Source organism: Odocoileus virginianus, unplaced genomic scaffold (assembly GCF_023699985.2).
Source record: "Odocoileus virginianus isolate 20LAN1187 ecotype Illinois unplaced genomic scaffold, Ovbor_1.2 Unplaced_Contig_30, whole genome shotgun sequence".
NCBI classification, from domain to species: domain Eukaryota; kingdom Metazoa; phylum Chordata; class Mammalia; order Artiodactyla; family Cervidae; genus Odocoileus; species Odocoileus virginianus.
This window is the reverse complement of record NW_027224347.1, coordinates 916,397-934,212: the sequence shown is the minus strand read 5'-3', so window position 1 is coordinate 934,212 and position 17,816 is coordinate 916,397. Positions and strand designations below refer to the sequence as shown.

General features: G+C 39.0%; 1 protein-coding gene and 1 pseudogene across 1 annotated transcript; both read left to right on the top strand.

Annotated features, from left to right (window-relative positions):
• The first annotated feature begins 1,571 nt into the window (after positions 1-1,571).
• Positions 1,572-2,478, top strand: LOC110131857 (olfactory receptor 52B4-like; annotated as a pseudogene).
• An 11,893-nt stretch (positions 2,479-14,371) lies between these two features.
• LOC110131877 (olfactory receptor 52B4-like) lies at positions 14,372-15,328 on the top strand. The gene has a single exon (XM_020884850.2). It carries the CDS (start codon positions 14,378-14,380, stop codon positions 15,326-15,328), a length of 951 nt encoding a protein of 316 aa, XP_020740509.1. The 5' UTR covers positions 14,372-14,377.
• Positions 15,329-17,816: the final 2,488 nt, after the last annotated feature.

Here is a 17,816-nt window from a genome sequence, read left to right as displayed (position 1 = left end):
AGTCCCTCCAGATGAGCCTCTGTATTTGCACTGGTCCATACTGCTGTAAATATCTAAAGCATTTAAAGGATCTTATCCACAATTTCCTTGCCCTAATCCTCATTGCACCTATCCAATGTTTGCATTTTGCTGTTTCATGAAACGTTTTGAGAATTTATATTGTACTTCAGTATGCTTGTTTCTGGAGATGCACAAAGAAAAGAAGTAATACTCAGGTCTCAGAAAGCTCCCAATTAATTGGTAGTACATTGACAGGTAGTCAGATATGCTTCTATCTGAGAGAGGTCTTCTGATGATTAGACTCCTCATGAAAATGTAGTGAAAGGAATGGTTTATAGGGAGATGTATCAATAAGCATATTCCAACATATTAGGCAGATGATAAGTAATCTGAATAAAGTTAGCTCTCTTTGCACCATGAGACAGGGAGGTGGAGGTGAATTGTACAGAGAGGTGAAGGCAACTGAAATCTTCATGAGGCATTTGAGAAATAATCATAGAATGATCCCAGCTAGACAATCAACAGCTCTATCATACAACTTCACTTATAGACTCAATTCTTGTGCCTTTTAGCCTCTATTTTATGCTTTCCAGTAAAGAAAGCCTCTTTGCCCCTCTGAAAGTACCCAATGAGCATAACCATCTAAAATCTGGTCCTCTTCTGGCTCTTATTTTGCTTCATCTCTTTTTCCCGCTAGGTTTTCATCAGCATTGTATGAATAGCTGGCCATCAAACCTCAGTGCACCATCATATCTATTTTTACTTCTTCCATCTCCTTCAGGAGGATGGATGCCTTTCCTTAGGAGAGAATGGGTACTTACAGTGCTTGTGTGGCCACACACTGACCTGCTGGCAGTCACTGTCAGCAGGCACAACCTCATGAGCCTCTCCCGGCAATTTTTTCTCATGATTTATTTTCTATACAGTGCTCCACTTTTTTTAGTGCCTCATTCTTAAATTCAAGTGGGATTGTAAGATCTGTAATATAGGGTTATGAAATCACTGCTTTTTAGCATAGCATTCTTGCGCAAGTTATGCCTATCATCTCCGGGCTTAACTTCACATGGGAAAAAACTTGCAGTATTCTGCTGGGTAAGGAAAGTGGGACCTGGATGAACAGGTTGAGAAAGAGGATCTATGACTCTAACTGCTTTTAAAACAGATTTTCAACCAATAATTTTTTAAAACCTATTTTTATCCTTATTTAGAAAAGTACCTGATATCTCTAATTCTGGAAACTATCTGCATTCTTCAGTGAAAATTGCCTAGATTCTTGTTTTCATCCAGAAGTTATTCATTTTTTCCCATTTGTTTAATCAATAGTTGTCCACCTGCTTTGAAAACATTACCACTCCTTCTCTGCTATTGTGTTCTCTTCTGCTTTTTTGGTTTATGATATTTTTGTTATTTTACTGATATTTTGGCAGGATATTAGGAGGAAATAGAGGTAAATGCAGACATTTGATTTGATACAGTTAAGCAGAAAACCTAGAAAAACATATATAACTTGTATTTCTCTTTGTCTCTATTAGGGGAAATTCAAGATAAGTCCACATTAGCCTGTCTTAGGAATGGATGGCTTCAACAACAGTGGTGTTAACCATATAGTCTTCTATCTGCTGGGCATTCCAGGACAAGAAGACCTACACCTGTGGATTTCCATCCCCTTCTTCATCTCCTATGTCTTTGCCCTCCTTGGAAATGGTCATCTTCATCATCCTTATCAAGAGCAGCCTCCATGAACCTATGTATCTTTTCCTCTGTGTGCTGGCTGCAGTTGACATTGTTTTTGCCTCAACCACAGAACCCAAGGCATTGGCCATTTTCTGGTGTAACAGTAGGGAAATATCTCTTAATGGCTGCATTGCCCAACTCTACTTCCAGCATTCCTCCTTCATTTCTGAGTCAGGCATCTTGCTGATTATGGCATTTGACCGCTACATTGCAGTATGTTACCCACTGAGATACACCACAATACTCACCCACTCTCTGATAGGGAAAATTGGTGTGGCTGTTCTCTTGAGAGCACATTGTACAATTTTCCCCATGGTATTTCTTCTGAAGAGGCTGCACTTTTGCAGAAATAACATCCTTCCACATACATTCTGTGAACACATTGGCTTGGCCAAGTATGCCTGTGATGACATCCAAGTAAACATCTGGTATGGATTTTTTGTCTTGATGTCAACAGTGATCCTAGATATTGCCCTCATTTTTGTTTCCTATGTTCTGATTCTCCATGCTGTCTTCCACATTCCTTCCCAAGAGGCTCGTCACAAAGCTCTCAACACATGTGGCTCCCACGTCTGTGTCATCATCCTTTTTTATGGGCCTGGGATCTTCTCGGTCCTCACTCAGCGCTTTGGACGTGACATCCCACTACACATCCACATCCTACTGGCCAATGTCAGCATGCTTGCTCCACCTATGCTTAATCCCATCATTTATGGAGTCAAGATGAAACAGATACGAGACTAAGTCTTTTATGTGTTGTTTAATAAGCAAAAATGACTTTGGGGATGAGAGAGACTGGTTTCTCAGAAATTGTGGTCCTCCATGAAATGTACTTTGGCAGCAGTGAACAAGAGAACTAATACTAAGTCAGTAGGAAAAATGACTCACGGAGTTATGGGCTCTGGAGCAACTTACTTGAGGCTGTGAGCCTTGCCTCTCTAATCAATCTGAAAGCCGTGCCTGTGGGTTGACTGAGATACTTACAACTTATTATTTGGGAGTGGACAGGTTGTTCTCTGGCAGTCATGTCTAACTCAGTAATATTCAGTTCAACTTTGGGAATAGTAAAATGTAATATTAAGTCCCAATTAGATAAAAAAAAAAGTAGGCTTTCTGTCTTGAGCTATGTTAAGTCCCAAGACATCTCACACATCTCTGGACACTCATGTAAAACCTTCATTGCTTCATATGCTTACTCAAAGTGTGATGGGAGTGAAGAGGTGCTATACTTCTAATTTTTGACTTTTGGGGATTGTTTCTCAAAGATCATTCCCTTCAAAATGGTACAGAATAAATGCAGACTTCCTTATCAGCAACCATTTCCACATCATTTTCATACAGCCTATGATTCAGTCTCAAGGAACTGCATATCTCTAACGTCTCCATGTTCAGTCATGTTTTCAGGTGTCTTGGTACATTTTCCCTAAATAATCCATTTGCCTGGAATGTCCTCTACTTTTCTTGATCTTTTAATGAATTCTCACCATTTATCTTTCAAGGCTCAGCTTGGTGTCACCTACCCAATGAGGTCATTACAATCACTTCATCTCAAGGTGAAGTACTACTTTCTCTCCAACATGAGATCATATTGTTTATACTTCTTTTGAAAACATTTTCATTTTATATAAATATTCTATAGAAAAGTAGTAAGATGAAGATTAAACTTGTACATGATTTTACTACCCAGAGAAATTTGCTGTTCATTTCGGTGTATAATCATCCAGGTTTTATGTACATACATATATATGTATATACATAATTGTAACAAATATAACTACATACATATTCATATCTTAGTTGTGACATGTGGCATCTAGTTCCCTGACCAGGGATTGAACTCAGGCCCCCTGCATTAGGAGTGTGGAGTCTTAGCCACAGGACCACCAGGGAAGTTCCAAGCTTTACAATGATTTTAGCCTTAAGGAGGGATATCAAGATTTTAGACTCACCTGGAACATTGGAAAATTGCTTCTAGAGAAGTTACTATTGATTTTCACTCTTGTGAAATACATGCCAAAATTTATTGCACCCTTCACTGCAGATGGTGATTGCAGCCATGAAATTAAAAGACGCTTACTCCTTGGAAGGAAAGTTATGACCAACCTAGACAGCATATTAAAAAGCAGAGACATTACTTTGTCAACAAAGGTCTGTCTAGTCAAGGCTATGGTTTTTCCAGTAGTCATGTATGGATGTGAGAGTTGGACTATAAAGAAAGCTGAGCGCCAAAGAATTGATGTTTTTGAACTGTGGTGTTGGAGAAGACTCTTGAGGCAGTCCCTTGGACTGCAAGGAGATCCAACCAGTCCATCCTAAAGGAAATCAGTCCTGGGTGTTCATTGGAAGGACTGATGTCAAAGCTGAAACTCCAATATTTTGGCCACCTGATATGAAGAGCTGACTCATTTGAAAAGACCTTGATGTTGGGAAAGATCAAAGGCAGGAGGAGAAGGGGATGACAGAGGATGAGATGGTTGGATGGCATCACTGACTCAATGGACATGAGTTTGGGTAAACTCCAGGAGTTGGTGATGGACAGGGAGGCCTGGCGTGCTGCGGTTCATGGGGTCGCAAAGAGTTGGACACGACTGAGCAACTGAACTGAATTTAGCTACTAGCTTCCCTAGTTGCTCAGATGTTAAAGAATCTGCTCGCAGTGCAGGAGACCTGGGTATGATTCCTGGGTTGGGAAGATCTGCTGGAGAAGGGAATGGAAACTCACTCCAGTATTCTTGTCTGAAAAACTCCATGGACAGAGGAACCCGGTGGGCTACAGTCCACAGGCCTTCAGAGTCGGTCACGGCTGAGCAACAAACACAATACTAGCATTTAGTAAATAGTTCTATTTCTAGAAATTTGCTGTGTGATATGGTAAAATCACTTTTTCATTTTCTTTTACTCTGAATTTACTAATAGACACATTGAAGAATTTATATTGTGATTATTGCATATTGTATTTCTTTGTGGATTAATAGTAACAACTATTTATTGAATTTGCACAAAACTTATTTTACACCTTATTTAATCATCATGTCAGTTCAGACATGTTATTGTTTCTAGTCTTTCCATTTTACAGACTTGTAGTTTGAAGCTCAGAGAGGATATATAACTTCCCCAAGGTATTAATATTTATTGAAAGTATTTTCTCAGGTCGTTTAAATTTTAATTTCTTTAATTTTCATTCTTTGGTTATTTTTGTTTTACTTAAAGAAATAAAATATTTTCAAATCCATCATTTTCTTTTATGGGTTTCATTGTTTTAATCTTGGACTATTTTCTTCAATCTAAGATCTGACTATTATTCTTAATTTGTCTTCTATTTTTTATGGTATACACTTTTATATTTAATTTACAAGAATCTATGTAAATAAATAAACAAAACTAAACAAAATAAAGAAAACAAAATTCAATGACCAATAAACAGAAAATTGAGGCATAATTACTAAATTTTAGTATGTTTTTCAGTTTTTTTATGATTATATCTTTCTGTACAGGTATAGTCAAATTTTTTTCTGTAACATTGTATGTTTGTTATGCAATAAAACTGTTGGAAACTTTCTAACATGTCATATGAGTTAAGGAATGAATAATACGGTTGATAAGTATTGTTCAAACCTTCTATATATACACCAATTTAAAATATTCAACAATTATTGGGAAAAGTTATTTTTCTCATAGTAATTATTATTTGCCAGTTTCTTGTAATTCTTGTAAGTTTTGCTCTGGAACAACTGATCTTCTAAGCAGTTTTGAAATTGTAAGTATACTATTCAGTTGAATATGAATATAACTGAGTAAGTTTTCTATTGGTTTTCTTAGTAAACAATTTTATATCCTTTCTCCCAAGCATTGTGTGCCTATAAGGTTTTAAAGCTGATGACTTTTAAACCACATAAAATTTTATTTTTTCCATTATATCTGATAAGTTTTGAATTTTAATAGATGACTGTAGTCCAGTTACATTTCTTATGAAATAAGATATTTTTTAAAAAGCTCCATGTTCTACTTCTTTTCTACAAGAAACTTGACCCTTCATTATTATTTTGTAACTCTGTTTCTTTGTGTCACATTTTTCCTTTTTTTTTTCTTTATTTTATTTTTTGGAAGATAATTGTTTTACAGAGTTGTGGTGGTCTCAGCCATACATTAACATGAGTCAGTCATATTTATATATATATACATTCCCCCTCCCTCTTGGGCCTCTCCTCCCGCTCATTTCGCCGCTCTAGATCGTTACAGAGCACCAAGCTAAACTTCATGTGTTATGTAGCAGCTTCCTGCTGGTTATCTATTTTACACATGATAGTGTTTTTCTGTTAATGCTACTTGCACAATTTCTCCTAGCCTTTCCTTCCCCACTGTGCAGGATGCCTTTTTCTAATCTATCTTTAAATTTCTGATAATCCCTTTGTCGTTGTTCTGTTGTTGTTCAGTCACTAAGTCATGTCCTACTCTTTGTGACCCCATGGACTGCAGCACAGCAGGCTTCCCTGTCCTTCACTATCTCCCAGAGTTTGCTCAGATTCATGTCCATTGAGTCAGTGATGCTATCTAACCATCTCATCCTCTGCTGCCCCTTCTTCTGCCTTCAATCTTTCCCAGCATCAGGGTCTTTTCCAATGAGTCGGCTCTTTGCATCAGGTGGTCAAAGTATTGGAGCTTCAGCTTCAGCATCAGTCCTTCCAATGAATATTCAGGATTGATTTCCTTTAGGATTGACTGGTTTGATCTCCTTGCAGTCCAAGGGACTCTCAAGAGTCTTCTCCAACACCACAGTTCAAAAGCATCAATTCTTGGCACTCAGCCTTCTTCCCAGTCCCACTCTCACATCCATACATAACTACTGGGAAAACTATTGCTTTGACTATGTGGACCTTGGTCATGAAAGTAATGTCTCTGCTCTTCAATACACTGTCTAGCTTTGTCAGATCTCTTTAGATCTATCCAATAAACTGTTTAAACAATCCACTATTTCAATTTCAAAGATTACTAAAAATTAATAGATTTTTTAACAGTAAGTTTAGGTTTACAGAAAAATTGAGTGGCAAGAACAGTGAGTTCCTATATACCTCCTACCCCTTTCCTCCTCCCTCGATAAGAGAGTTTTCCTGGTACATTGGTTACACTTAATGAACCAATGTGTTTTAGTCAGACATAAGTCATGTCTGACTCATGACCCTTTGGGCTGTAGCCTGCCAGGCTCCTCTGTTCATGGGATTTCCCAGGCAAGAATACTGCAGTGGGTTGCCATTCTCTTCTCCAGGGGATCTTCCTGACCCAGGGATTGAACCCAGGTTCCTACACTGCAGGCAGATTCTTTACCATCTGAGCCAGCAGTGAAGACCCAACGATATTCAGCATCTTGTAATAACTTATAGTGGAAAATAATCTGACAATCCTAATGAAGTGTAAATCACTTTGATGTACACCTGGAACTAACACAATGTACTTCAATAAGAAAATATTCTTTGATGAGTATAGTTATACATAAACTTCTATATGTGTTCTGGATTATTTTATTTAAATATACAATGTTCAAAAGAAAGAAATTGTTATAGCTATGTTTCTATTTCCATGTAGTTTTTGTTGATGCAAAACTTCCATACTTTAATAATTATTTACTATTATATTTTTTTACAAAGTTAAATTTTTCATTGGTAACATACTCTGTGCCAGGCACTATGCAATACAAGAATGAACAAGACAGTGCCTTTGTAGAATTTATCATACAGAGACCAAAACCAAAATCCTCCAGTTAAGTGCTTTTGTTCATTAATACTTTGGTGCCATATATTTGGAACTTGTAGAAATTCTTCATATTTTAAAGTTATAAGCCCATTTGGGGGCCATTTTTATTTCCAAATATTTCCCAGGTTTTTTTTTTTTTTTTTTTTTTTTCAAAATAATGCTCATTCATGTTCTTAAAGACTAGTGCTGCTTTGAGACTCATGCTACTTCCCTTCTACTCTTCAGTGCTGTCTTAAGTTCCTCTCAATTCTCCCCAGAATGCATGCAATCATTATACTAGTACATTGGGACTCTGGTGTCCACGTGGAAAACTTAATTCTTCATCCTGTGCTCTTGATTCTATTTCCTCCTAAACTCAGTTGCCTTTCCCTTAACTCCACTGTAGTTATGCACTCATAACCATTTCCTTGATACAAGAACCTACCTATTTACCTTTGACAGAAAATCTTGCCTGCTAACTCAGAACTAATCAGTAAGAAACTCACAGAAATTCAAGATACTAAAATTTAAAACACATCTATATCCAGCACATACATGCACATATTTGTTCCCACCATCCGTTTCTTCCATCTTTCTGGAGGAACTGTCTCTCCTATCAAGAAATAATTCCTCTGTTTGTTCTCTGGGCACCAATAAGAAATGTTAGGTTGAGCATTCAGAGCCATGAACATGCAAAGCATTATTTGTGCAAAAAATTGCAGTAATTGTATTGTCTGGGGGGAAAAAACACTGAGAAATTAACCAGTAGCTGTCCTGGTGAGGAGAATCCATTGAGATGTCACATGAATATATGAAAAATACCCAATATCAGCATATTTCATTAAGGAAATGCAAATTAAAACAACAATGAAATACCACTACATACCTATTAGAATGGTTAAAACCTAATACACTGACAATAGTAAACGCTGTTTAGAGTATGGATCAATAGGACTTTTATTCATTGCTGGCAGAAATGAAAATGGTAAACCCACTTTGGAAATGGCTTCTGCAGTTCTTCAATTTCTTATAAAGCTAAACATACTCTTACCACATGATCCAGCAGCCACACTTCTTAGTATTTACCCAACGAGTTGACAACTTATGTATACAGAAAAGCCTACACACAGATATTTACAGAAACTTTATGCATAATTGCCAAATTTTGGAAGCAACCAAAATATCTTTGAACAGGTGAATAGATAAACAAACTCTGGTACATCCAAACAATGGAATATTATTCAACAATAGAAAGAAGTGAGATATGAAGCCACAGAAAGATGTGGGGGAAACTTAAAAGCACTATGCTAAGCGAAATAAGGTGATCCGTAAAGGTACCTACTGTATGATACAAATCTTATGAAATTCTGGAAAAAGGCAAAACTACAGAGACACTAAAAAAAAAAAAATCTTTGGTTTTCAGGGATTCTGAGGAAACAGAAGAGGGATAAATAAGAGGCTTGCAAGTATTTTTAAGTTTTTGAAAATATTCTGAAAGGCACTATAATGGTGTACACATGTCACTATACATTTTTTAAAACCCCTAAACTATACAACACAAAGAGTGTACCCTGATATAAGCTACAGACTTTAATTAATAATAATGTATCAGTATTGGTTCATTTGGGCTTCCCAGGTAACTCAGTGGTAAAGAATCCGCCTACCAAGCAGGAGACACAGAAGATGCAGGTTCAATCCCTGGGTTGGGAAGATTGGAGAAGGAAATGGCAACCCACTCCAGTATTCTTGCCTGGGAAATCTCATGGATAGAGGAGCCTGGCAGGCTACAGTCTATGAGGTTGCAAAGAGTCAGACACTCACTCCAAATCTTCTCTCTCAACTCCTTTCTCTCCTAAGTTCATATAACCTATCAGGCACACTTTCCACATGAGGCTTCCAGCACTCAGACAAGAAGGGTTAAGGATTTTCTGGTTATGTCACTGAGGAGACCAGCAATAGAGGAGATCCTGGGGGAAAGAAAGACAACATGAGTAAGACCATGGTCCCCAAAGATGCTCAGAGAACAAATAACTTGCCCTGCAGTTTCTCCTCCAGCTTGATCTCCTGGCCACTGAACACAGTCTGCTGGTTATGGGAATACCCATCTAGGCAGGGGCATGACTCCAGTCTGTGGTTCCAAGTGGCTATGATGACAGTTTGGGGTGAGGAGAGATGTAGGTTGGTACTGACCAGGGTAGCCTGGTGCCTCTTTGGGTCCTTCTGCCTATGGGCAGGAATGGTGGGGATAAAGGAGGTGGGAAATGCTGGGTTTATTAATGAGAGACATGGGAAACAATAGTGGATTGCCTTCACCATTTGGTCACCCAACAGAGTCTCTGTTTGGAATTCTCCATCCCTTGAGAGCAGAGTCAGAGGGCAGACCAAAATGTGTCTGCAGAAGTGTTGTGGTATGGTGGAAATAGTGGAATGAGAGACAAGAAATCTTAACTCAGTTCCTCTGTGACCTTGGGGAAATTGCCTTTCCTTCATAAATAATAAATCATACAAGATTATTTTAAAACAGGGATCACCAAAAAGTTTTTGTAGAGTAACAGCAAATATTTTAAGTTTTGAACATGGTCTCTGTTGCAATTATTCAATCTGTCCCATGAAAGCTGTCATAGACAATACGTAAATAACTGGGCATGGCTGTGTTTCAATAACATTTTATTTATAAAAGAAGGTGGTGGGCAGGATTTGGCCCACAGGCTGCAGTTTGATAATTGCTGATATAGATTGCCAACCAGTGTTGATATTTTACACCTCTGATTCATGTTTGGGCAATTCCAGAGGGAACTGGTGAAGCAGGAGGTTATCTTGTGAATCGCATTCCCAGACACAGTTCTTCCTTCTGGCATAGATTAGAGGACTGTCAGGCTGGAAGCAGGGGCAAGAGCTGAATAAACTTTGGAATATCCACCTCCTTGAGGAAACTGATTTAATGAGAGGAGAGCCAGTATACTGAATGGAGTTTGGCAAAGTTATGACTTAGATAAGTGAGAGTGAGTTTGAAGAGGTAATGACTGTGAGTTTGGGTGGGTATATATGTGAAGGAAAATTTAAAAGTGTGTGTGTGTGTGTGTGTGTGTGTGTGTGTACTTATGGTGAAGGGGTATTTTGTGTGAACAGGGAAAATGTGTGTTAGTATGTAAATCAAAATTTGTATGAGTAAATAATGTGTGTTGTGACTGTATAAATGAGTGTATCTGATAATACAGTAATACGAATGGAAGATTGTGTGTATGTGGATTTGTAGCAAGCAGAGCTGGAATTGAACTCAGGTAGGTCTAAAGTCCATATAATTTTTCCTATATTATATTGTTTACATGTATTAGACATTCTGGTGAAATAAGAGAATGAGAAGGGAGTGGAGAGGACACCAAAGAAAAGTGATTAGGTAATCAACAAAAAAAATATGTCTGTTTCTAAAACTAATGGAAGGTTTGACTCAATAAGCTGGGACTCAAATATCAACCTCTAACAGGTTGTTTGACTTTGGGCTGTTGCTTATCTGAGATTAGTTTCTTCTTGCATGAACTAGTGAACTATGGAATTTCAATTCCATAGGTTTTGTACAATAATTAGAAATAATAAATACATCTAACAGTAGTAATGGTTGCTATTATCAGAGAAGTATTAATGATAGAAATTGGATATTACTAGCAACAAGAAATGAAAAGTAATATTAGATTTGGCAACCATGATATGACAGATTATTTTAGAAAAGGAAGATTTATACATAGTAGTGTATATATGTCAATCCCAATCTCCCAATTTATCCCACCCATCCTTTCCTCATATGTTTATTCTCTACATCTGTGTCTCTATTTCTGCTTTGCAAATAGGTTCATCTGTACCATTTTTATAGATTCCACATATATGCATTAACATACAATATTTGTTTTTCTCTTTCTGACTTACTTCATTCTGTACTAGATTGGAATTAACATATACACACCACTATGCACAAAACAGACAATTAATGAGACCCTATTGTATAGGCAAGGGGAAAAAAAAAGAAGATGCAATCTGTTTTTAGGACATATATTAAAGTGCAAATTGCTTGGTCGTGTCTGACTCTTTGCAACCCCATGGACTATATAGTCCATGGAATTCTCCAGGCCAGAATACTGGAGTGGGTAGCCTTTCCCTTCTCCAGGGGATCTTCTCAACCCAGGGATTGAACCCAGGTCTCCTGCATTGCAGGCAGATTCTTTACCAGCTGAGCCACAAAGGAAGCCTAAGAATACTGGAGTGGGTAGACTATCACTTCTCCAGGGGATCTTTCTGGCCCAGGAATTGAACTGGGGTCTCCTGTATTGCAGGTGGATTTTTTACCAACTGAGCTACCAGGGAATATTAAGTTAACCTTAAAAATGCATTCCAATATACATTCAGTTCAGTTCAGTCGCTCAGTTGTGTCTGACTCTTGCGACCCCATGAATCGCAGCATGCCAGGCCTCCCTGTCCATCACCAACTCCTGGAGTTTACCCAAACCCATGTCCATCGAGTCGGTGATGCCATCCAGCCATCTCATCCTCTGTCATCCCCTTCTCCTCCTGACCCCAATCCCTCCCAGCATCAGGGTCTTTTCCAGTGAGTCAACTCTTCGCATGAGGTGGCCAAAGTATTGGAGTTTCAGCTTCAGCATCAGTCCTTCCAATGAACACCCAGGACTGATCTCCTTTAGGATGGACTAGTTGGATCTCCTTGCAGTCCAAGGGACTCTCAAGAGTCTTCTCCAACACCACAGTTCAAAAGCATCAATTCTTTGGTGCTCAGCTTTCTTCACAGTCCAACTTTCACATCCATACATGACTACTGGAAAAACCATAGCCTTGACTAGATGGACCTTTGTTGGCAAAGTAATGTCTCTGCTTTTTAATATGTTGTCTAGGTTGGTTATAACTTTCCTTCCAAGGAGTAAGCGTCTTTTAATTTCATGGCTGCAGTCACCATCTGCAGTGATTTTGGAGCCCCCCAAAATAAAGTCAGCCACTGTTTCTACTGTTTCCCCATCTATTTTGCATGAAGTGATAGGTGCAGAAAAATACTGTTTGATTCTACTTATACAAGGTACCTAGATAATCAAATTCTTAGAGTCAGAAAGTACATTGGCAGATGCCAGGGACTGGGGGTAAGTGTGGTGGGGGAGAGAATGGGGAGTTAGCGTTTAATAGGGACAGAGTTTCAGTTTAGAAAGATAAAATAGTTGGAGATGGATGATGATGAGGGTTGAACAACAATGTGAATGCACTTAGTCCCACTGAAACGTGCAGTCAGATATGGATAAAGTAGTATGCTTTATAATATGTGACTTACCACAATGAGAAGCACTGAAAAAGGAAAAGGAAGTTTTAGGTGTTGTAAGTAAAATGGCATGGGGTAAAGACTGCGAGGGTGGTAAGGGGATAAATGAAGACAGAGTGCAGCCAGCCCTGCTTTCTGAAACCGAGGTGAATGGGGGAAGAGACACAGTCAGGAGAAGGAGTCAGCAGAGAGGGAGGGTTTGAAATGACCAGAGTGACAGATTCATGGAGAGAAGCTTGGGGTCCAGTGCACAGATGGAGCGCAGAGCCTTGAGTGGGAGAAAGAGGGAGAAGACAATTCAAATATAAATTCGTAGCTGGCAGAATGAGGGCAGTTAAGGGAATTAACAGATATTCTTTTCCTTGAACCAGGAACCAGGAAATCGCAATCACCTGATGAAGGGGACCCAGGTGGAGTGAGGTGGACATGGTGTGATTTTCAAAGCATCTCGTGGGTAACCAAATCCTAGCTTCACCATTTACTGGCCAGGTGACCTTGGGTACGGGGGATGAAAAACTCCTTAAGCTCTGTTTGCTCTCCATCAGTAGAATGGGAAAACGACTACAGTCATTTCCTGCTATGTTGATTGAGAAAATGCACGTGCCGCCCTTAGAGCAGAGATAATCTCAATTCATCTCGTCCCTGGTCCCTGCTCTCCAACCTGCCTCCTCCCTTCCATATCCTTCCTACATAGCAGGGCCAGAGAGAATGACCTCAAACGCAAACTTCACCATGCCCCCCTCTCATGGCAAACATAAATCCTAAACTCCTTACATCAGTACCCAGAACCCTCAGTGAGTTGACCCCTACTTCACTGCCTCACATTATTTCCTATCATTTCGTGCCATGTCCTCCAGGCTATAGTAACCCTGAATCATTAGAATTTTCCTACAAACTCCTTGTCCTTTCAGATCTTTGTGACTTTGTTCATGTTCTTCCTCCTCACATGACTTAATCTGGCAAACTCTTATTTAATTTTTTAAGGTTCAACTCAGAGTGGCAACTTTAGAAATCCTTTTCTGAACTTCTAGGAAGCTTTCCATGTTTCCACAGCTCCTATGTTTAACTTTTCCTCTACCCTATCTGTATTGTATAGATATTTTGTTTAATTGTCTGACTCTTCTCAGGGAGGTCCTCCAGGAGCCATGTGTTCAGTAAGGTTTGTTAAATTGATAATGAACTCAGTTACCATTTTCCTTTTGAGATGTATATCACATTCTGATAAGGTGGAAAATGCAGGGTTATTCACAGCTCTCAACTGTTTATAACAACCTGATCCTAAGGTCTATGGCATTCTAGAGCTGGGAGAACTCACTTAGAAATATCTAATCCAGAGTCTCCCTGACTTTAGTTTTAAAGTGACAAATAAAAGAGAGACCCAGAGCAGGGAAGTAATGTTGCCAAGATAACATAGCTGTTGAATAGAATGGCAAGGACTTTTAACCCATGTTTCCTGGTTTCTAACCAGGACCATTTCCACTTCTCATCCAGAGAAAAGTGATCTGTTTCCATTGTCCCCACTCCAGCTCCAGTCACCTGTTTGGAAACAGAAAAGAGATGACTGCCAAATCCCATACGCCAACATCCAGATGACTCATCCTGGCTATGGCAACTCCCAACCACACTAGTCCCAGCCATTCACTCTTCATTCTGCTGGGGATCCCTGGTCTGGAAGACCAGCACACATGGATCTCCCTCCCATTTTTTCTTTCCTACCTTGTTGCTGTCCTAGGGAACAGCCTCCTTGTCTTCATCATCATGACTGAACGCAGCCTTCATGAGCCCATGTACTTCTTCCTCTGCATGCTGGGTGTGGCGGACCTCATCCTGTCCACTACCACCGTGCCCAAAGCCCTGGCTATATTCTGGTTCCATGCTGGAGAGATTTCCCTTGATGGTTGTGTCACCCAAATCTTCTTCATCCATGCCACCTTCATTGCTGAATCAGGAATTCTGTTGGCCATGGCATTTGACCGCTATGTAGCCATCTGTGACCCACTGCGCTATACCACAGTGCTCAGTCAGGCAGTAATCATAAGGGTTGGTCTGGCTGTGGTCCTGAGGAGTTTCTCTGTGATCCTTCCAGATGTGTTCCTGGTGAAAAGACTGCCTTTCTGCCATAGCAATGTGCTACCACATACCTACTGTGAGCACATGGCTGTTGCCAAATTTGCTTGTGCTGATATTCGTGTCAACGTCTGGTATGGTTTGTCTGTCCTTCTCTCTACTGTAGTGGTAGATGCCTTGCTCATCTTAGTTTCCTACATCTTCATCCTCAATGCAGTCTTCCGTCTTCCCTCCCCAGGAGCTCGGCAAAAGGCCCTAGGCACATGTGGCTCCCACCTTGGTGTCATTTCCATGTTCTACCTGCCTGGCATTTTTACCATAATTGCCCAGCGATTTGGACATCAGGTTCCCCCTTATATCCACATTCTGCTGGCAAATGTCTGCATGTTAGCTCCTCCTATGCTAAACCCCATCATTTATGGTGTTAAGACCAGGCAGATTCGAGAATGTGTGGTTAGTACTTTGTCTTCACTGTGGAAACTCTGCTGAGTTTATATGACAGGTGATATGATTATCAACATAGGATCTTGCAATTCCTTTGCTTACTTTGTAGAGATTGATCAAGTAAGGGTTGTGTTGACTGTGAACAAAATGATTTGTTGTGATTTTGAAAGATAGAATGCAATGTTATCTTGAGAAGGGTAGTATTTAGGAAAGAGCATGAGCTGTTGGATCAAAATTACATTTGAATACTGGATTTTCCAAAAGTGATGTGTTTGACCTTGGGGAAGTTAGCTTATTCTCTTAGAGACTTCTCAGTGTATGCATAGGGCCCCAGAAAAACAGAAATATCAAAACCAAACTAAGTCATATTAAACAATGAGAATTATTTCCTATAATAAACTTATCTACTAAAACATCTAGACAGAATACATATTCATTTAATAATATATACATTTGAGGTATAATAAACTTTTATTCTGAATTAGAAATGGGACCAGTGAAACAGAAAAAAGAGCCCAGAAATAAACCCTTGATATTGGTCAGTGAATCTTTAACAAGGATGTCAAGAATTCTCAAAAAGGAAAGGACAATCTCTTAATAAATGGTGTTAGGAAAATTGGATATTCCTATATGAAAGATTGAAATTAGGCCCTTACCTTACACCATAAACAAAAGTTAACCTGAAGTGAGTTAAAGACTTAACTCTAAGTCCCCAAACTGTAAAAATCTTAGAAGAAAATATGGAGAAAAACTTCTTGGCATCAGTCTTGGCAATGATTTTCTTGATATCACACAAAAGCAAAATAAGAAGTGGGACTACATCAAACTGAAAAGCTCCTGCGTGCGTGCTCAGTCGTGTCTGACTCTTTGTGACCCCATGGACTGTAGTCCACCGGGTTCCTCTGTCAATGGGATTTTTCAGGCAAAACTACTGGAATGGGTTGCCATTTCCTCCTCCAGGGGACAGTCCCGACCCAGGGATCAAACCCATGTCTCCTGTGTCTCCTGCATTGAGAGGCAAATTCTTTATTACTGAGCCACCTGAGAAGACCCCATAAGCTCCTACACAACAAAGCAAACAATCAGTAAAATGAAAAGGTAACTACGGAATAGGGGAAAATATTTGCAAACCATATATCTGCTAAGCGGTTGATATCCAAATATATAAGGAACCAATGAAACTCAGTTAGCAAAACTCAATAGTAAAATAACACACACACACACAAAATCAAAAAGAAATAACCTGACTAAAAAATAGGCAAAGACCTGATTAGACATTTTTTGAAGAAGACATATAGTCAATAGGAACGTGTAGAGATTCTCAACATCACCAGGGAAATGTGAGTTAAAACCACAATGAGCTATCAACTCAAACCTGTTAGAATGGATATTATCAAAAAGATAAGAGATGACAAATGCTGGCAAGGATATGGAGAAAGGGGAACCATTGTGTGGTGTTGATGGGAATGTAAATTTGTGGAGTCAATATGGAAACAATATGGCTGTTTCTTAAAAAATTAAAAGTAGAACTATCATATGATTCAGAAATTGTACTTCTGTGTATTTGAAAATAAAATCAGTATCTCAAAGAGATATATACATTTCCATGTTCACTGCAGCATTATTTACAATAGCCAAGGCATAGAAACAACCTAAATGTCCATTGAAAAATTAATCGATAGATAAAATATTACACACACACACATACACGCACATTTATGTTATCCAGCCATAAAAAGAAGGAAACCTTGCCATCTGTTACAACATGGATGAACCTTGAAAATATTGAAATAAATGAAATAAGCTAAAGATAACTACTGTATGATCTCATTTATAAGTGGAATTAAAAAGAAAAATAAATGACCCAATCACAAAATGGGCCAAAGAACTAAACAGACATTTCTCCAAAGAAGACATACAGATGGCTAACAAACACATGAAAAGATGCTCAACATCACTCATTATCAGAGAAATGCAAATGAAAACCACAATGAGGTACCATTACACACCAGTCAGGATGGCTGCTATCCAAAAGTCTACAAGCAATAAATGCTGGAGAGGGTGTGGAGAAAAGGGAACCCTCTTACACTGTTGGTGGGAATGCAAACTAGTACAGCCGCTATGGAGAACAGTGTGGAGATTCCTCAAAAAACTGGAAATAGAACTGCCATATGACCCAGCAATCCCACTTCTGGGCATACACACTGAGGAAACCAGATCTGAAAGAGATATGTGCACCCCAATGTTCATCGCAGCACTGTTTATAATAGCCAGGACATGGAAGCAACCTAGATGCCCATCAGCAGATGAATGGATGAGGAAGCTGTGGTACATATACACCATGGAATATTACTCAGCCATTAAAAAGAACTCATTTGAATCAGTTCTAATGAGATGGATGAAACTGGAGCCCATTATACAAAGTGAAGTAAGCCTGAAAGATAAAGAACATTACAGCATACTAACACATATATATGGGATTTAGAAAGATGGTAATGATAACCCTATATGCAAAACAGAAAAAGAGACACAG

Bases quoted from the DNA above. Each gene is read 5' to 3' on its own strand.
- LOC110131877 (XM_020884850.2), top strand. From the start codon at position 14,378: ATGGCAACTCCCAACCACACTAGTCCCAGCCATTCACTCTTCATTCTG.